The sequence below is a fragment of the Cuculus canorus genome, chromosome 12 (genome assembly GCF_017976375.1).
Source record: "Cuculus canorus isolate bCucCan1 chromosome 12, bCucCan1.pri, whole genome shotgun sequence".
NCBI classification, from domain to species: Eukaryota; Metazoa; Chordata; class Aves; order Cuculiformes; family Cuculidae; genus Cuculus; species Cuculus canorus.
This window is the reverse complement of record NC_071412.1, coordinates 17355443-17376370: the sequence shown is the minus strand read 5'-3', so window position 1 is coordinate 17376370 and position 20928 is coordinate 17355443. Positions and strand designations below refer to the sequence as shown.

The window sequence follows — 20928 nt, the reverse complement described above, 5'->3', positions numbered from 1 at the left end:
TGTTTTACACAGTACCACGTTTTCATTATGAATAGTTCACACTGAACTTTGATAACCAGGAGACAGAGAGAGACTTTTGTGACATCCCAGCTGAGCTACTTCACACACGCCTCACCACTCCTGTAGCAAGGAGAGACGCAAGTTGCTGACACTACAGGGAGGAATGTGAGAAACTGTGCACTTCTGCACTGAGTTACACAAATTCACTGAACAGAAAGCTGATACTTTGTGAATCTACAGGAAAATGTGGCTTGTTGTGTGTTTTCCCAGTCCTCAGATTGTGTGCCACTACTCTAAGCAGATGGTGAAGGCATTCACACTCGGCTTCCACATGCGACTGAAATCAAACACGAGAAGATTCGTGATCGTGCCTCCTGAGGGGGAGAGCAGAGAATCCCCAGGGGTACTCAGCCTTCTTTCAAAACTCCCTGGGGAACCAGGCTTCTTGGGCTCTTCAGTGCATGGACAACATCAACATTAGGTAGGAGTATAAAGAAACAGTGCCAGTGAAATTAAGTTACAGGGCAGAAGAGTTCTTTCCTACTGCAATCCTTCTCTCCCAAGGCAAGTATCTCAAGTCTGACCACTGCTCTTCCACCAGTTCAAGGGCTGTATTTGTTCTTTCCAATTCAGGAGAGAAGAATTCAAATGGCAGCAGCACCCCTCTACCCCATTTCACCTTCCTGAGTTCAAAAACACACTTGCTCACCTCTCTTCTGCATGAAGATGAAGAGGTCATCCAGGAACTCTTTCCGTTCAGGGTCACTATCCAGTTCGTAGAGCTGTGGGGGAATAAAAATGAAGGCACAATCCATAATGAGACAGAAGATAAAGCAGTAATACTAGCTTCTTCCAATAGTTTGAGGACCCTCGTTACTGTTTGCCTTGCTCAGCCCCTCAGTTACTCATCCACGCACCCTGAAAGGAAAGGGTTTCAACTCGGTTAACAGCCCTGCTACAGAGCAGCATTTGAAACTACCTGAAAGCGAAGGGGAGAAGAACTGTTAAGACAAGCTGGAAAGAAAGATGAGACAACCCAAAGAAAAGGAAGGCAGCAGTGGCTCAGGACACATCAGCACTCTGCAACTCTGACGCACCAGGGAGGTAAACTCCTCTGCAGCTTCTCTTAGCCTTTCGGTTCCCTCCTTCAGGGATTGGCATGTAAGTGACAAACTCCAAGCCCCTTGAAGGAGCAGATGAAAGGATAGAGCTTTCCTGTAACTACTAACGCCTGGCAGGAAAGGCTCTTCTAAAACAAGCCAAAAAGCTTTAAAAAATATCAGAAATCACTCTGGAACTAGTTTGCTGCAGAAATCATTTTATCAAAAGCCTTCAAAACCCCAAACATTTAAAATTAAATTCCAAAGGCAGCTTATTCCAAAGGAGAGGCACTATCCACTGGTTTTCAGAAGGGACAGGCCAGATTGTCATTGTACAGCTCCTTCTTGAACAGAAAAACCTAATTTTCACTTGTCAGGAATCCTGTGAGGCCTCAAAGTGACAGGCTGAAAAGTCTGGAGTTAGTCTCTCACTGAGATACAGCAGGAGGGAGTCCAGAAAAGGGCCACTAGATGTTCCAAGGAAACCTTCCATATGAAGTAAGGCTGAAAAAACCGGGTTTGTTCAGCCTTGAGAAGAGAAAGCTTAGGGGAGACCTTATTTTCATGTACCAGTACATAAACAGTATCTACCAAGAGGATGGATACTCCCTTTTTATGAGTCACATGGAAAGGACAGGGTATAATAGGCATAAGGTGCTCTCGGGAAGATTGAGATGCGATTCTAGAAGAAAATTTTTCACCATGAGAACAGTTAAACATTGGAATAAACTCCTCGGGGAAGCGGTGGATTCCTCTACACTGGACACTTTCAAGGCTCAGCTTGACAGTGTGCCAGTCCACCTCATTTAAAGTATATATCATCTAAAGGGTTGGACCAGATGATCCCCGAGGTCCCTTTCAACCTGGCATTCTATGACTCTACGAAGACAAAAGACAATGCTGCGCATGAAGAATCTAATTCCTTCTCTTGTTCGCATTGAGGAAGAATCCTGATTCACTCCAGGGAATTTTTTCACTGGTTGTAACTACTCTTGTGTAGCAGCTCAACGGAAAAGCAACGATTCACTGAGAAACAGGATTTCAGCCTCCTGTAGGTGCTGGTAGTTACTTGGTATTCATCTAGTCAAAAAAAATAGGGGCTTTTTGGGCTCGTTTCCTGTGAAGCTCTGTGCTTTCTCACACACTGAGCTCAGGAAAGAGAATGCAGCAGTGTATTTGCAAAGCAATTAGCTGCACCCTTTCAGAAAGGGCCAGCTTCATTTAAAATGAATTCCTCCGGCTGCTGTGACACACAGCTGCCACATTCAAATCCACGACCATAGCACTGATCAGCTTCAAGAAGCAGAACACTCTTCCCCCAGCTGGAGAAAGTATTGATGAAGATGTTAAATGTCAAAAGTCTGTTTGTGAAGTCTTAGTTCAAGTTATATTCCAGTGACCAAAGGCAACAAAACAGCCCATAACAGTGGATTTATAGGCAGAAGGCCACAGGACAAAGCAGTTTCCCTACAAATTTGCTATAAAGGAATAGTGAAGGCTCTGTAGTCTCCCTCTGCTACAGATCAAGGGAAGGATTCCCCAGTTATGCCTTCCCCAAAACCCCAGGATCAGACTGACCTTGGCGAAGTCTCGTGAAATTTCTCTTCCTCGGCATCCATCACCTTCATCGCTCCAGGTCACGCTGCCGTTCTAGGGAGACAAAAACGAAAGGGTGAAATGATCCCCAGGGAAAGACTTTGGGGACCATTCTCGACAGTTGGCAAATGTGCCTATTTGGCCACAAACGTGCAAAATCAGCTGCCAGAAGACTAGAAAGACAGGGACATTTGTGCATTTGTCATAGCACACTGTCCTGGAGTCTCTGACACTCAAATGTATCTCAGAAAAAGTTGCGTTGACACCAAGGAAAGAGTCCTAAACACTTTCACCAGCCACCCCCCTACATCTGCTAAACAGAAGCATCCTACCCGCTATAGCAGGTGCTTTGTTGTAATCATAGAATGATTTGGATTGGAAGGGACCTTAAAAATCATCCCGTTCCAACCAAGATCCAACACTAAATAGAGGTGTTCCTCTTGTTCTCTGTGTCCATTTTTACCAAGTGCACATCCCAGAGCCCCTGAAAAAAGGTGTTATCTACAATTTCTTCCTTTTGTGTTCAACAGGTGACACTCAACCACTTCACACATGGAAATGCCCACATGGTCTCCCTTATCTACAGAACAAAAACATGCCACAGAAGGAGGGAAATAATCCCACTGGAACATTTCTTGCCAATCCGGGATCCTTCCTCCCAGAAGCTACTGGATGTGGATTTTCCCTACAGAAATGGAAAGCTCAGCTTTGCTGGATTAAGGTTTGTTCATTCTTCTTAGGCATTAAAAGGATTACTCTAGTTAGGCCTATTTCATCATCCTGAAACGACCACCAGGGCTGGAAATCAGCAGAAACATTCCCGGATGGCTCTTGATCAGGCAGTGCAGGGATAGGATGAGGAGGAACATTTTGAAGCTGAAAGAGGAGAGATTGAGGTGACATCTTAGGGAGAAATGTTTTCCTGTGAGGGTGGGGAGGCCCTGGCCCAGGCTGCCCAGAACTGTGGTGTCTGCCTCATCCCTGGAGGTGTTCAAGGCCAGGTTGGATGGGGCTTGGAGCAACCTGATCCAGTGGGAGGTGTCCCTGCCCATGCGGGGGGTTGGACCTGGATGGGCTTTGAGGTCCCTTCCAACCCAAACCATTCTACAACTCCATGAAATACCTTCAAGCATCTTTAAACCATAAACCTCATAAAGCTCTGGCACAGCAAGCGCTCCAGAGCCACTCAAGGAAAGAGAACAGCCAAATCCACCTGGCAAGGTTGCTCCGACTATCCTGTCCTGATAAACACACGATTAGGAAAGCACTGAAGATAGAAAGAGGTTTCAGCACAAAAACAAAGCCCAGGTGAATTGGAGAGGTGGTCCAATATCTGAAATCTTGGAGTCATCTGGCTGTGACACATACATTGAATTAGAAAGATGAATAGCTCTTGTCAAGGCCAGGCAAAGCTACATTTCTCCCTTTAAAAAAAACCCTGCAGTGAGCTGCCCTAATGCCTGCTGATTTAGTTTGAGCCAGTAATTCCTGCTGGAAAGTCAATTATCCAGTGAGTCCCATCAACTGAAAGATATTTAATGGGGGGATTATTGCCACTTCTGTTATGTCAGCTGTTTATTATGGCTGATCAATTCCCAGCCCCTCTCTAGGAAGAGATCCGAATAACAGTTTTGATCACAGGAGGGTTCATCTGGGTGTCCTTTGCTACCAGATATGAAAAACACATTTTTTTTGCTAATTATGGTAACATTCTGCTGCTTCTAAATCCCACTGATGTTAAATCAACAAACCTACATGCTCAATCTCTTCAGAATTCAGCAACTCCCTCCCATCCTCAACTTCACACACTCCAGGGTGAAATGATCCATACAAGGCTGAGCTATTTTCTTCCCAAGTTCGCACTTGGTTATAACTCCAGAGAGCAGAACAGCTTGGGGTACTAAACCAGGAGCTCCAAGCAGCAAAACACTTGTTTTCAGAGGGAACTTGGATCATGCTGAGAGCTTATTCCACTACATTTGAGGAGACAGAGAGGAGAGAGAAGAGGGCTTAGAGGAGACAATTCTGTACTGCCAGTGGGTTTGAACTTGGTAAAATTTCCAGGAGCAAAACCTCCCATGCGATTAAAGACTCTTTAGAAGTTTTGTTGAAGAAAAAGGGTACTTGAAAAAGAAAGACAAGATTAAGGTTTGAAACAGAGAATAAGCAGGCTAAGGACTGGAGTCCTCAGCACAGGAAAGACAGGGATGTGTTAGAGCAAGTCCAGAAGAGGCCACCAAGATGATCCAAGGGCTGGAGCACCTTCAATACAAGGACAGGCTGAGAGAGCTGGGGTTGTTCAGCCTGGAAAAGACAATGCTCCAGGGAGACCTTAGAGCATCCTCCCAATAATGAAAGGGGCTCCAAGAAAGCTGTGGAGGGGCTCCTGATCAGGGAGTGCAGGGATAGGATGAGGGGGAAAGGTTCTAAGCTGAAAAAGGGGAGATTGAGATGAGATCTTAGGAGGAAAAGTCCTCCTGTGAGAATGGAGAGGTCCCGGCCCAGGTTGACCAGAGAAGAGGTAGCTGCTCCATCCCTGGAGGTGTTCAAAGCCAGGTTGGATGGGGCTTGGAGCAACCTGGTCCAGTGGGAGGTGTCCCTGCCCATGGCAGGGGTTGGAACTGGATGGGCTTCAAGGTCCTTTCCAACCCAAATCATTCTATGATTCTATATGCGCCCTGCTTCCCATATCTACATCCCGAGATGCTCAAGAGTCGTCATGCTCCCCCACACTCAGCTAGTGAAAAGGAGCTTAAAGCCTGCTGAAGCCATCAGTGTTTTGCCATATGTCCAGAAAACTGGCTGAGCTGGGTATCACCTGGCATGACACAAAGCAATCTGAGGTGAGAGACAGTGGACAGTATTAGCGCTTCCTCCTGCCACAGCTGGTGAGGTTTAAAGCCAGGCACCGCTCCCCACATTAAGCGGGCAGAAGAGATAAGGATGCTTCTCATCCACCTTGGCATAGATCAGCAAGGGTGCACTGAAATGACACAGGAGGAGAGAGCCCAGGTTTGTTTTGGGTGATGAAGTTCGCAAAGGCTTGGGCTAGCATGAAATGTCAGCTCAGCAGCTGGGGAATAAAGCCTTATTTATTCAGAGAACAGAGTGCGAGCACCGCCAGGCACTTTCCCAGGCCTCTGCTTTGATCCCGACGGACTATTCTCCTCGCCAAACCTTTGGGTTCATGCCAAGGCTACGACCAAAGATACAAAATATTGGCAGCGGTCAGAGCAGCAACTGGAGCACAATCAGAACAGGTAAATCAGTAAAGAGCTACTGCAGCAAGAGGTGCTCCATGTTTATAGAGTAAACAGCATTTTGCACAGCAAGAGCACTCAGCAGGAGCCTTGGTATCCACTGTCCTTTCTATTCCTCTGAGGAAAACAAAGTTACCCTATGCTGAGAATTCCTCCTCTCTATAAACAGAGGGAACATGAGAAATCAATATATCCTCACAAGTCATTAAAAGACCTTTGTATGAGTCAAGCAACAGCAGCAGGAAGGAAAAAAACACTGCTGGGAGAGGCAGGTCATCCTCTGGGGAGAGTCCTGCCTTTCCCTCCGCCTGTTCGTATCAGGGGAATGTGCTGATGGTTGACAATCAGCCCTCGCACTACCACGGGTGAGAATTTTTTCTGTTTCTTGCAGAGATGCAGCACTGGCTGAGCTTTCCACCTGGATACAGGGCAGGAGTGGGGATGCACGGGTGTCGGGAAGGCCTGGCCATCTCCGGGGCTGCTGGCAGAGCCAGGGAGCCATCCCTGCAATGCAGGCACCTCAGAGCCCCCCTGGACCTCCTCCACCCCGAGAGGCTGTGGGTCTGGCTTCACAAGCAATTATATCTGGAGCTATTTTAGGATTACTCCCTAACCACCTGGAATATCTTATTAGAGGGAAGCTCAGATGTCCAGAGCAATTTTGGTTTCCAATCCCACATTGAAAAGCTGGAGTTAACCCTGAGTTGCCAAGCAGACAGAAAAGGAGATGACAAATGCTTTCCTGCTTCACACAGCCCATTCTTTTGAGGACAAAAACCTTACAAACAAGCAGCCTAAACCCCTCTCTGCAGGATACCTACCTCTCAAATATCACCACCTCACACCAAGAGAAAGGGAAAGAATCAAAACTCAGTGCTCCATAAAAAAAAAAGCAAAGTATCAAGGCACACAGATTGTCTCCTCCAGTTGAGCCTGTGTGAACCGCAGTTAGTGTGCAAATAGGGACATCAATGAGATTAAAAATGCCTCTTTTCTAGATCATTCCCTCCTCTCCCTCCCCAGTTTCATACAGGTGTTTGAGAGGGGCTCATCTAAAGCCCAACAAGGTTTTGCCAGACTACAAAGCTGAATTTAAATGGCAAACTCTGAACTGGAGAGAACCCACTAAAGCCTTAATATGTAAAAGAAAAGAGGAAAACACTTGTCATGAAACTCTCAATCCTTCTGCATCACCCCGCAGCAATTTTAGGCCAGAAAACTGCTGGAATATCCACTTAGGAACTAGGCTAAATCATAGAATCAATCATTAAATGTTGCAGTGCAAACACAAGCTCCTCCCCTACCCCATGGGTTAACTGAAAGCACCGAGTCAATGAAAAGGTACAGGGGCAGCAATTTCAGGATTATCGGAGAATCCACTGAAATTCCTTTTGTGGGTAGAGTTAAGCCTTAGGAAGTGAAACAGATGCTATTATAAAGAAAACTGTTGTACTACAAACCGCTGATAAGATCAAGACTACTGCCCTGAGCTGCAAGTTCTCAAGCAGGGAGACCCAGGTTATAATTACCACACTCACAAGCTGCTCTGTCGAAACGGGAATAAACCCTTCCCAGCCTGCCTAATAACAGAGCTCAACTCAGTACCTGCGAGCTTCAGAGATAGGTTCTGAAAACATGTTAGTGATTTCAGGAACGGCAGGGAGGACGGGGAAGGGAAGGAAAGGAAAAGAAGGGCCTGAAGTGAACAGATTAATTACTTGTGTTATTAGGTTTCTCCACTCTGCTCCCATGACCCAGTGACTGTGGCACCAACGCAGCCCTTTGCAAAACAGGAACCTGCTTCCTTATCCTCAAGGAAAAGTTAGTCTCTTTGTGAATGACTCCTATTCACAAATACTCAAAGGAATTAACTAAAACATCAGTGACAAGATTTGTTCAGTGGGAAGAGAAATTCTCACTGCCACATGAGAGTCTCAGATTTACCCTGAAGTGAGAAAAAACACAAGTGTAGGAATACAACACATCTGAGCTCTTTCCACCTACTACTTCAGTGTCAGCTAGGATTTCTATAATTGGTACCAAAGGAGACAAGCTGCAACTATTCCTAAAGATATATTTAGTGCCTGAACAACTCCTTAACCAAGCCCTTTCTCCCCTAGGATGCACACGAGCTCCTCACTCTGCCTCCAGATATAGAACAGGTGCTGCAACGCAGCGTAACCTTGATGACGTCTATGGAACTGCTGCTTGGGATGAAGATCTTGATCCTGTGATGCGCCTCATACAAGTTGTGTGTAGGCTGCTGCCTGCAGTCATTACCGTAAGCGCTTTCTTGGTTCTCTTCTCCCATACATTATTCGTTATATTAGACAAAACGGAGGCTTTGTTGTCAAGATCCTGCACTGCTCTAGCCACCGATGCTGTAGTTTAAGTCACACATCAGCATGAACTCCAAGTTAGGTGCTATAACAGCGGCAGACTGATACAGAGATTGACTTCCTCACAACAAACCTAAACCAGGAATTCATGAGAAGCAACAAATATCAATTTAATAATTAGATCTGTTCTTACGGAAATCAGGTTTCAATAAAAGAGAAACCAAATACCTAATGTCGGCTGTTAATGCAGAATTCTCCACCCACTACGTCATAAAAAGAAAAATACCCAGCGATCCACATAAGGAATTAGAAACCCAACCCTTGCATTGGGGCCTGGATATCCGAAATAACTCTGAGGCAAAAAATGCACCACATGAAATGCAACTTCTTTATTCCTGGGACCTTCAACCCCCTTGGATTAATGAGTATCTCCTCAACGCGCACAACACTGGAGGCACATAGTTAAAGGCTCTGGAATCTCAGCCACTCATTCCCAGACCCTAGAGCAAAAGCAAAGTAATTGTTTTAAGCTGACTTATCTTAATAAACACCGTGACCTTCGTAAAAGTTTAGGTCAGGATTTTCAGGAGGGACTGGTGATTCCTGAGCATCTAACTTAAGACATCTCTCAAAACCAGACCACAAACTGCTCTCTGAAGGTCGGGCAGCTGCTTTGTGGGGACTTACCTTGCTGCATTTAAGAAGGCACTAAATATCAACTGATACCGAAAACCTTGGCTTTATTTTGTCCTCTCACAAAGAAATGCACGTACTAATGCTTCTGCTGTGGCCACAGTCTGACCAAACTGGTCTCACCCAAGTGGAAAAGATGGTGGCTGTGGTCCTGCCTTTCCTACACGACTCTCCCCGGTAACCAGAGACATCACCAAGCAATGCGAGAACCCACACCCACCCAGCTGCTAAAAGCAACATTTTCACCCGCAGAATTAAAAGCTCATTTCTCTTTGAAGACATGCAGCCTACAATGCCCTTGTTGGCTGCAGGAACCATGATGGACTTGCAGGGGATTTGAGCAAGTCCGAGGAGCAAGAGAACTAAGCACAACCCCCCCCTCCAGCTCTTCTTTCGGGACTGCAACTCCCCGACAAGCAACTCCACTCCCTTGTTGTTTTGTGCTGACAGGATTCCCACCGCCCCTGTGTCATACGCTGAGCCAGCTCTTTTGTCTGCCAGCTTGTTCTACAATTATTTACTTGGCTGTTCGAGATCGAACAGGGGCTTCATCTTGCTGTTAGTTTCCATGTCCATGGCACATACCTTCCAGGCAATCTTAGCCTTCTGCTTTCAAGAGACATTTTTCTCCAAGGGCGTCACTTTAAGGAGAACAATCCACACTTGAAAGGAGAAATAGAAGTGACTTTTCCCCCTCTGCTGCAAGCCACAGCCATTAATGCATACCACAAATACTCGCAGAGCAGCGCGAGCTGGAAGTAGTGACACTGACTGGCATCAGCCTCCATCTCAAGAGAAGCTAAAAAAAGGCAAGTTCAGGAATCATTTTGAAAACAAACTGCAGAATGCAGGCACTTCTGCATTTCATCCTGTTTTTCTGCCTAAAGCAGCCATTTTAAACAAAGACGAGGGAAAAAGCCCAGTATCTTCGAAGCACGCCTTGGAAATGAAAGCTTTCAATCAAGGCTCTCTATCACAGAGTGTAGGGATAGGACAAGGAGGAACGGTTTTAAGATGAAAGAGGGGAGATTGAGATGAGATCTTAGGAAGAAATGTTTTCCTGTGGGGGTGGGAAGGCCCTGGCCCAGGTTGCCCAGAGCAGTGGTGGCTGCCCCATCCCTGGAGGTGTTCAAGGCCAGGTTGGATGGGGCTTGGAGCAACCTGATCCAGTGGGAGGTGTCCCTGCTCATGGCAGAGGGGTTAGAACTGGATAGGCTTTGAGGTCCCTTCCAACCCAAACCATTCTATGACTTTAAGGCTCGCACTAGGACAACACGCTACCATCTAGCACAGGGAATTACAGGGCCAGCCCAGAGATGCACACACATTTCTCCCACTTTGCTGCCATGCCAGTTAACAGCCTTTGCCTGCCGCCCCTGGTTTGAACCTGCCTCCATGCAGCTCCCAGCTCAGAGCTCCAAATTGCTCTACTGCAGTTAAATTTTTACTCCCCGGTATGCAGGCTCCGCCAGTGAATGCAAACAAGCTGATCTGCAATATTTACCCTACTCAAGGTGAATATACTGCACCAGCATCACTAATACTGGGCAATTCCATGCCATAGCACCTCAAGAACATCATTCACCAGCACAAACACAGATCTAAGCCGTGCCTTATTGGGGCAGACCCTCCAACCAGTATTCCATTTTCAGTGACAGCACCAGGAGACAGAATTTTGGGACAAAACAGGAACTTGCCCACTTTCTGCCATACTCTCTCACCATCTACAACTGTCCTAGCACAGAACATCTCTGACATTGCTTTATAATTCATTTCTTCACTTGGTGTCCATGGATTTCTCTAATCCTACTCCCCACTGCTGCACTGCCTGCCTTCCCAGCAGCCAGACAGTTACTTGAACACAGCATCAGGAAGGTTTTTTCTTTTAGTTTTGCTTCCTGGTGAAGCTTTGTGCACTTCGGCTTCTAGAATAAGTTGGCTTGAATTCAGACTAAGATGCAACCTACTACCAAAATACTTGATTATTGCTAAAACAGCCCAAAGTAAACAGATCAGTACTAGCGCACAGTGCACTAATTGTAAAACAGCATTATTATCTTTGCTGTTCCACATCAGCTAAGACCAGATCTGGCAAGCTTACAGCAATTTCCCTTATCAGAACAGGGCAAATGAGCTAGGAATCAAGCCTATTAGTCTGGTAAAATCCACAGGATTTCCATAAGATACGTCAGTATTGCAATGAAGCACAATAAAACATTTGTTAGTGCTTGCTGAGCTAGAAATAGAGACAGCCAAAGGCTAATGTGAAGTTCATAAAATCGTGGGATGGTTTGGATTGGAAGGAACCTCAAAGCCCATCCAGTTCCAACACCCCCCCCCCCTTCCCCTGCCATGAGCAGGGACACCTCCCACTGGATCAGGTTGCTCCAAGCCCCATCCAACCCGGCCTTGAACACCTCCAGGGATGGGGCAGCCACAGCTTCTCTGGGCAACCTGGGCCAGGGCCTCCCCACCTTCACAGGAAAACATTTCTTCCCAAGATCTCCTCTCAATCTCCCCTCTTTCATCTGAAAACCATTCCCTCTCATCCTATCCCTGCACTCCCTGGTCAAGGGCCCCTCCCAGGTTTCCTGGAGCCCCTTTCAATACTGGAAGGCTGTTATTATAACCAAGTCTTGTCTGTTCACCCACAGGCTTGAATGAGGAAGTCTGCACCAGTCCCTCCAAATCCAGTAAATCATGAAGCAATTTCTCTAATGACGTCCCTTAACCAACATATCCACTTCACTTCCCTCCCGCAGCTTGAGTAACTCCATTTCTCAATCCAATCCCTCTTGAGGAGCAAGTGGTGAGAAAAAACAGCAGTAACTGGTTGCCTGATGCATCACACGCTCTAGGGCTGCTTCACCAGTAGGCTTTATAGCAGCAGTACTACAAATGCCATTCACTTGGCAACACTTAGGAGCTCCTGCACCTGCACTGCTCTGAAACACCAAACTGGTGCAGTTTTGCAGAAGCTGCTGGGCAGTAGCCTATAAGCCACACTAAACTGAACGGGAGAAGAAATAAAGCTTGCTGAGCTTTAGCAGTTCCTCCTTGAACTGCTGCCTGAGGCAGCATAAAAGGAATCACCTCATGCATGTAACCAGCAGCTGAGGGGAAAGCCTGCCCTGAGCACCCACAGCAAACTTCCAAACACCTCTGCTTCACCAGCCACCATGAAGCAGCTCCAGCTTTTTTACTTCACAGGGCTTGCAGGAGGGAAGGAAAACACAGCTCTGGTTTTGTCCATACAAGGTTTCTTAGCATGAAGAACGTCAGCTGAAGCAAAACTTCCCTCTCTTCACATGCCTGTAGAAATAACAACTAAGCCCAATTTTTTCTCCCTTATTTAAACCACGCAGTCCTCTGGCTCAAGTTCATAGAATGGTTTGCGTTGGAAAGGATCTCAAAGCCCATCCAATTCCACTCCCCCTGCCATGGGCAGGGACACCTCCCACTGGATCAGGTTGCTCCAAGCCCCATCCAACCTGGCCTTGAACACCTCCAGGGATAGGGAAGCCACAGCTTCCCTGGGCAACTTGATACACATAAATGCTCTAAGTGTCTCAAAATCTGTCCAAGTCAGCTCTGTACCAACACAGCATGCAAGCGCTACATTAACTCAAACACCCACTTTCAACAAAGAAAATGAATCTTGATCCCTCTGGCATTCATCTACAAGGAGAAGCAATTCTTCATTCAAACCCAGAATTAACCTCCTACCAAAGCCAAGCAGTAGCAAGCTGGTTCCTTCCTTCCCATACACAAAAAATAAAGTGGCTCTGCCTATTCACAGGACCAGTGGTAGGACATGCACGCTTCCCTGCCAGCCCACACCACCATCCAGAAATCCAGCCACAGCCACTGCATCCCAGAGCTCCAACACAAAGCGGTTACAGACATTATACGCTAAATAATTCGAGTGAGATGTTAGCAGGCAAGTGTCTGCACCAAAAATAAATATAACACCACCCTGCTCCATTCTGAACAGCACAGCAGCAGTGAGAGAGAAGCTAAATGAGCCAAAGATCAAACCTCTGCGTCATCACAAAGGTCCTTATGGACTGGGTTTCTATATCACCAGCTGGAAATCTGTACCTGTAAAGCACATCAAGTCCTTGTGAAACCACTCTATAAGGAAGAGCGCACCAGGGAAGCATTGCTCTGCGCCTGCCCGGTTCTTTCCAAAGGCCCTGCAAACAAGCAGTGCTTGTAACAGGACACTGGGCTAAAGGAATCCTTGATCTGGCTGGATATGGCTGTTCTTATTCAGAAGGAAGCAATGTAAACACTGACCTGTTTGAGCTGCTCATCCAACCGCCAGCTCTGGCGTCCAGACGGTGAACTGGAATATGGTTGCTTAGTAGTGTCTTTACCCTGTTCTTCTTTGCTCTGCTGTCCCCGATGATGCCCCGAAGCAGGAAGAGGATTAGAGCTCGAGGCCACTCTTTGGTTATGATGGGCAACTTTGGGAGGATGAAAATATTTCAGAGTAGAGCAGGATTCTTTTCCAGTCACATCAGCGCCATCCTCAAGATCACCACCTTCCAAACCCCCTTCTTCCTCCTCATCCTCCTCATCTTCCTCCTCTTCTTCATCCTCCTCTTCCTCTTCTGGCTCAGAATTCATACTGCTCTGATCAAAAGCCCGTGTAGCTCCAGCAGCAGGCGGGCCTCTGGCCAAGGGACCAACAGCAGAGCCGCCCGAAGCCCTGCCAGATGTGGCTGCTAGGACAGCCTGCTGCACGGCCAGCTGCTGGGTGTAGAGCAGCTGGGCTTCTCTCATCTGCCTCTGCTGTCTCTCTCTGGAATCCATCTGCAGAGGCGTTTGCTGCTTCTGCTGCTGCTTCTGCAGCTGCTCGACCACAGCTTCCAGCTTCATCCCGCAGTTTGCATGGCTGGGAAAAGAGGGGGGCGTTTTGGGCTTTATCTGGCAGGGTTCAAGCCCCGACCTTGGGAGATTGGCAGAATCTGAAAGATAGACAAATATTTGTCTGTATGAATATAAAATGCTTTCATCTTTTCCCCAGGAAGAGGATAAATAGAGTGCAAAGCCAATACTCTTTCCTGTGCAGGAGACCGTGAAACAATCAGCTTCATGTTTAACAGCCTCAGGCTCAAACTTGCATTCAATTTTCAGACTGTTTAATTGTATTTTCAAGCAGAACACATTTGCTACAACCTCAGTTTCAGAGACCCCAAAGACAGCAGCTGAAAAGCATTTGTCCCCGGTCTCAGCAGTTCGGTTTTTGGTCAGAACTCTTCTACCATCCCTAAATAATTACTTTTGAAATGTTAGGTTTCACATCTAGGGTTCAGTGCTTGTGAAACCACTACCTTAAAAGGAGACAGCTGGGATGATAAGCAGGGCCATACTGCTATTAAAAATGGGCAGGAATTCATCACACACCAGTTCCCTCACGGTTGTTTTATGTTTCATTACATTAATAAATTCTTTACATGTCTTTCTTTACAAAAACAACTATATTTAGCCATTGTTTTACTCTTTATGAGGCTGTAGCCTGAAAGGGGTTGCTGAGCTCCAAGTCACTCCGGTCTCTGCTTCCCAGAGCTGCCAGCACATCAAGCCCCAGCCGAGCCCTCCCTTCGATTTTCCCAGCTGAAGGAGCAGGAGCTTTCCCAGCTCTCCTTTCTGACCATGCTGAGCCAGCACTAGCCTCCTCTTGAGCAAAGACCAACAAAACAGACCGCAGCCGGGATCATGGTTCCCATCTACAGTGAATCCTAGAAAGACACCGCCGCCTTTAATCCCCAACCATTAAAACTAGGCTGTGTATTTTGGACTGTGTGTCACAAACCGGACCTGCTGACACAGACAGTCCTTCTCAGCTTTTTTTTTTGATGTAAAAAGATGCTTAAGCAGATCTAAACTTGCTGCCCTTCAAGGTTCATTGATATCAAAATACAGTCAGCTCAGAGAAACAAAGGAAAGGCCAACTACAAACAACCTCCGGAGTCTCTTGGCCACCTCCCACCACCCTGTTTACAACTAGCACTGTGCTATTCGAGCCACACACTTGAAAAACACAGACTATTTCGCTAACACACAGTTTCAAGCCACAGCTCTGCTCTCAAACAACAACTGACTTACCAGACAGCAGTTTTAAAAGTGAAAGACAACTTCCCACATCACTAGCACAGCTCCAAGTCTTCCTCTAAGGTGGTCAGAGTGCACTTCTTGTACAAAGCGCCCGCGGAGCTACGATGCCCAACTCATTTTTCCTCTGCAAACTCTTCCCTGCGCTAAATAACAGCCCGTCACTGAAATGAAAAGCCTGGCGGATGCATTTGCATTTTTATCTAGCAGGCAGCGGCGTAGCTTTAGCTTGCAAATGAAATAATATAAAGTGGATTAGCGGTTTGAATGTCAGGAGCAATAATGCATTACCTGGCAGCTGAAAAGAGCCTTAGGCTTGGTCAGAAGGCACAAAGCACCATCTGGCCGAGCTCCATGCACACGCATTCAGCAACAATGAACCGGTGAGAGTGTTGCAAGAGCAACCCTAAGTGTGGCTGGGCACTAAGAGAACCTACAGCCCACACCTCGTTGTACATGGTTGCACCTGAGCACGGCTGGGCACTAGAGAACCTACAGCCCACATCTCGCAGTACATGGCTGCACCTGAGTGTGTTGGGTGATAGAGAACCTACAGCCCACACTTCACCGTACACCGTTGTATCTGAGCGTGGCTGGGCACTAGAGAACCCACAGCCCACACCTCGCTGTACATGGTTGCACCGGAGCACCACTGGGCATTAGGGAACCTACAGCCCCCACTTCAACGTAAGAGAACCTCCAGCCTACACCTTGCTGTACATGGTTGCACCTGAGGTGCGGCAAGGTGTCGGCTCTCCCGCCTGGGGGACATTCAGCAGGGCATGCAGTTAATCCACGCCTCAGGGACTTTGGCGATAATAAATGACTCCCTACTCAGTTAACACACCAAGCAAACACACCTCCGGAGCAGCAACACCCTGGTATGCGGCGCCTTTCCCTGCGTTCTGCTACAGGTTATGGCAGGATTTGACGCGCGGCTGCCCAAGGTTTTCATCCCAGCCCAGCACAAAAACCTCACCAGCCTCCAGAAAGGTGAATTTTGGAGATAGCAAACACGCCCTCCGCAGTTATCCACATTATTGGGGAGGGGCAGCCAGCTTATGGTAAGTTTTAAGCCGATGAGGAGATGCAACGCTTAGAACAAACAACCAAGTCGTGATATCAGGACACAGTTTAAGAGCGCTGCAACCAGGTTAACAACATTAAACCATTCCAAGTCACTCAAACCAGACGAGTAACACCAAACCATGTCAGATTTTAACACCCATTTTCCCTCAGCATGGATGTTTCCTCACTTTTTGCGTCCCTCCTAATAAGGGATTCAGTTTAACCTCTGTGTCCTCACGCCTTTGTGGGGCTTTCAATCCCTGAGAGAGCAGTTTAATTAAAAAGCCCCTTAATTTGCATTTTTAACGAGCTGTAGTGAGGAGAATGCCCACGAATAAGGTTTTCCAAGTAGAAACCACCTGGATGAGTGGAAAATCTGCAAAAGGAGGGTCGAGCAGCAGGAGGGAAGAGGGTTCCCAGGGTGGTGAACGACTCCACAACTCCTCCCGGTTTTCCTGGAGGCCTCCAGTGCCCCACAACCACCATTCAAACCCCAATCCTTCCCCCCAGAGGGGACCCACGGGTGGCTGGACGCAGTGGCCAACCCCAAACCCCTGGTCCCAGCCGCTCGTCAGCTCTGGAACAACCCCTCCTGCACCGGTACCGGCCTCAGTGCAGCCCTCACCCACTCCGCGGTTAATACCGGCACCGCTGCAGCCCTGAGCTCCCACCCACCCTCTCCCCTGTCGGTACCGACTCCTCGGGTGCAGACCTGAGCTCTCACCACCACCTCCCCTATCGGTACCGACCCCCCCGGTGCAACTCTGAGCTCCCATTCACCCCCTCCCTTATCGGTACTGGCCCGGTACAACCCTAAGCTCCTCCACCCCCTCCCCTTCGTACCGGCCCTTCCAACCCTCCGGTGCAGTCTGAGCTCCCCCCTCACCTCCTCCCACTCTGGTACCGGCCCCGACGCAACCCTGAGCTCCCATCCACCCCTTCCCCCGTCGGTACCGGCTCTCCCAATACAGTCTTAATTAATACCCCCCCTCCCCCATCGGTACCGCCTCACCGATACAGCCCTAAACTCCCATCCACCTCCTCCGCCATCGGTACGTCCCCGCTGCAGCCCTGACCACACCCCTACCCCCACCACCGCCGTTTGTACCGTCCCCGGTGCAGCCCTAAGCTCCCATCGTCCCCGGTGCGGAGCTCCTACCGCCCCCGCCCACTCCCGCTCCGGTACCACCCACCCCGGTGCAGCCTGAGCTCCCAACCCCTCCCCACTCCAGTACCGGCGCCGGTACCAGCCCTAAGCTTCCCTTCTCTCCTTCCTCGTTGGTCTTGCCCCCTCGGTGCAGTCCTAAGCTCCTAGCCCACCCTCCCCACTCCGGTACCGGCTCCCCAGTGCAACCCTAAGCTCCCACCCACCTCCTCCCGCTCCGGTACCAGCCCCCCAGTACAGAGCTCCCACCCCTCGCGCCGGTACCACCGCCCCGCCCCCCAGTAGAGTCTAAACTCCCTCCCCCACTCTGCTCCGCTACCACCGCCCCCCAGTGCAGCCCTTACTCCTACAGCCGCTCTCCCCGCCACGCCCGTTACCTGCCGCAGGCCCCGGGCACGGATCGCTGCCGCCTGGGCTCCGCCCGCCCCGCGGCCCCTCCTCGGCTCAGCCCGGCCGGACACGGCGCGGCGGAGGCGGTGCCCAGTAGCGGAAGCGCCCGCCCCGCTTCCGGGTGCGGCCCCGGCAGCGGAAGGAGCTGAGGGGAGCGCGCCGCGCCCGGAAGCGGGGTGGTGGATCGGACAGCCAATCAGAGAGCGAAGCGGGTGGCAGCTTCCGGTTCCGGGAGTATAAAAAGGCGGGGAGGGGCGCGGCGCGGCAGTCGCTGCGGGAGCGCGCGCAGGTGAGGGAGCTGCTGCTGCTGCTGCTGCTGCTGCTGCTGCTGCTGCTGCTGCTGCTGCTGCTGCTGCTGCTGCTGCTGCTGCTGCTGCTGCTGCTGCTGCTGCTGCTGCTGCTGCTGCTCCAGCTGCTGCTGCTGCTCCAGCTGCTGCTGCTGCTCCAGCTGCTGCTGCTGCTCCAGCTGCTGCTGCTGCTCCAGCTGCTGCTGCTGCTCCATCTCGGGAAGTGTTTTGTGTTGTCCTTAAGACCCTTCTTTGTTTTCTCGGGCTTTGGAGAAGCATGTGAGGGTCGTGTCTGTATTGAAGTGGCCTGTGCTTGTTTTGTCAGCGTCTTTGTATCTGTGCATGCACACTTTGGGGCAGCAAAAAGGTGTTATTAAGGGGGAGAGATTTGGATTAGACATTAAGAAGAAATTGCTTATCACGAGGGTGAGGAGGTGCTGGGACAGGTTGCCCAGAGAAGTGGTGTCTGCTTTGTCTCTGGAGGTGTTCAGGGCCAGGTTCAATGGGGCTTGGAGCAACCTGATCCCACGTGAGGTGTCCCTGTCCGTGGCAGCAGGGTTGAAAATTGATGGGCTTTACGGTCCCTTCTGACCCAAGCATTTTTGTGGTTATGGTTCTCTGCTATTTCCTCTTAGGCTCCTCAATATTCCCCCTTCAGCACTGCTGTTGGGGCTTCTCAGTGTCTTGGCTTCTTCCAGGTCTGTATTGCATGGGGGAGAGTGTCAGGCTTGTGTTCCTGTTGTGCTCTCTCTGAGGAGGGGCTCTGATGTCTCTGTGTCCCTACTCACTTCAGGCCTGGTCAGCATGGCAGACGAGGAGATCGCTGCACTGGTGGTTGACAATGGCTCCGGTATGTGCAAAGCAGGCTTTGCAGGGGATGATGCCCCCCGCGCTGTGTTCCCCTCCATCGTGGGACGCCCTCGGCATCAGGGTGTGATGGTGGGCATGGGGCAGAAGGACAGCTACGTCGGGGATGAGGCCCAGAGCAAGAGAGGCATCCTCACCTTGAAGTACCCCATTGAACATGGCATCGTCACCAACTGGGATGACATGGAGAAGATCTGGCACCACACCTTCTACAATGAGCTGCGTGTGGCCCCAGAGGAGCACCCTGTCCTGCTCACTGAGGCCCCCCTGAACCCTAAGGCCAACCGGGAGAAGATGACCCAGATCATGTTTGAGACCTTCAACACACCAGCTATGTATGTTGCCATCCAGGCCGTGCTCTCCCTCTATGCCTCCGGCCGCACTACTGGCATTGTCATGGACTCTGGGGATGGTGTCACCCACACTGTCCCCATCTATGAAGGCTACGCACTGCCGCACGCCATCCTGCGTCTGGATTTGGCTGGCCGTGATCTGACTGACTACCTCATGAAGATCCTGACGGAGCGAGGCTACAGCTTCACCACCACGGCCGAGAGAGAGATTGTGCGGGATATCAAGGAGAAGCTCTGCTATGTTGCTCTGGACTTTGAGCAGGAGATGGCCACTGCTGCCTCCTCCTCTTCACTGGAGAAGAGCTATGAGCTTCCTGATGGGCAAGTGATCACCATTGGGAATGAGCGTTTCCGATGTCCTGAGTCCATCTTCCAGCCCTCCTTCCTGGGCATGGAATCCTGTGGCATCCATGAGACCACCTTCAACTCCATCATGAAGTGTGACGTGGACATCCGAAAGGATCTGTATGCCAACACGGTGCTGTCAGGAGGTACCACCATGTACCCTGGCATCGCTGACCGGATGCAGAAGGAAATCACTGCCCTGGCACCCAGTACCATGAAGATCAAGATCATTGCTCCGCCGGAGCGCAAGTACTCCGTCTGGATCGGGGGCTCCATCCTGGCCTCTCTCTCCACTTTCCAGCAGATGTGGATCAGCAAGCAAGAGTACGATGAGTCTGGCCCTTCCATCGTCCATCGCAAGTGCTTCTAGAGGGACTGCTGGCAGTCTCCCGGAGCACTCTGTGCCGGGGCAGCCGCCTCCTCCCACCCTGGACCAGCGCTCTTCGACTGTTACTCACTGTCTGAACTCATTTGGGTAGCGATGCGTGTGTGTTAGTGGCCCGTTAGGCTGTAGTTCTCCCGTGGCTGCTGCTCCTCCTGGTACTCTGGGGCCTGGGGGCAGTCGGCGGCCATTCCCTTTTCCCATGTGGAGCTGGTAGGATGACACTGAGGCTCGACCAGGCGCCTTTCCCTTTATCACAGCTGACTCCTCTGTAGGAAAACAAATAAACCCCTTCACCTTCCACAGTGTATGAGATTCTGTTGCTTTCTTTCAGGGTGGACTCTGGATCTCCTTGCTCAGAATTATTGATGCTTTGGACCCTAGCAGAGAAGGAGGTAGAAATGTTGGTTGACAGCTGTCTGTCTGTGAGTCAGCAGTGTGGCCAAGTGACCAAGAAGGCCAATAGCATCTTGGTGGGCAACAGAAACTGTGGCCAGCAGGACTAGGGAAGTGATCGCGCCCTTGTGCTCAGCACTGGTGAGGCCACATCTTGAATCCTGGGTTCAGTTTTGGACTCCTCACTGTAAGAAGAACACTGAGGTGCTGGAGTGCCCCCAGAAGAGGCCAGAGGAGCTGGAGAACAAGTTTTGTGAGAGGCAGCTGAGGGTCCTGGAGCTCTTTAGCCTGGAGGAGGTTGAGGGGAGACCTCATTGTTTTCTGCCCTGGTTGTAGTGAGGTGGGTGGTGGTCTCTTCTCGCAAGTAACAAGCAATGGGATGAGAGGATATGGCCTCAAGTTGTGCCTGGGGAGGTTTAGATTGGATATTAGGAAAGATTTCTTCACTGAAAGGGTTCTCGGGCACTGGCAGAGGCTGCCCAGAGCAGTGGTAGAGTCACCATCCCTGGAAGGGTTTAAAAGATGGGCAGATGAGGTGCTCAGGAATGGTTTAGAGATACAGTTGGG

The 20928-nt window shown here is 49.6% G+C and overlaps 2 protein-coding genes across 4 annotated transcripts in view; one reads left to right on the top strand and one right to left on the bottom strand.

Moving 5' to 3' along the window:
* The window catches only part of ARID3B (AT-rich interaction domain 3B), a 40288-nt gene extending 22437 nt beyond the window's left edge, over positions 1-17851 (bottom strand). The window contains exons 1-4 of one of the 3 annotated variants that reach the window (XM_054077878.1): positions 17719-17851; positions 13288-13961; positions 2679-2750; positions 710-782 (exon numbers count right to left, since the gene is read on the bottom strand). In XM_054077878.1, coding sequence (XP_053933853.1) covers positions 710-782; positions 2679-2750; positions 13288-13872 — 730 coding nt within the window. In that variant the 5' untranslated portion in view covers positions 13873-13961; positions 17719-17851. Of the gene's footprint in view, positions 1-709; positions 783-2678; positions 2751-13287; positions 13962-15102; positions 16844-17718 lie in introns of those variants that run through there. The other 2 variants (XM_009568863.2, XM_054077877.1) reach the window with 2 other exon arrangements.
* Positions 17852-17924: 73 nt separating this feature from the next.
* On the top strand, positions 17925-20273 carry LOC104066279 (actin, cytoplasmic type 5). Its single transcript, XM_054077889.1, has 2 exons — positions 17925-18020; positions 18812-20273. The coding sequence occupies exon 2, from the start codon at positions 18823-18825 to the stop codon at positions 19951-19953; it is 1131 nt and encodes a 376-aa protein (XP_053933864.1). The 5' UTR covers positions 17925-18020; positions 18812-18822; the 3' UTR covers positions 19954-20273.
* The last annotated feature ends 655 nt before the right edge of the window (positions 20274-20928 follow it).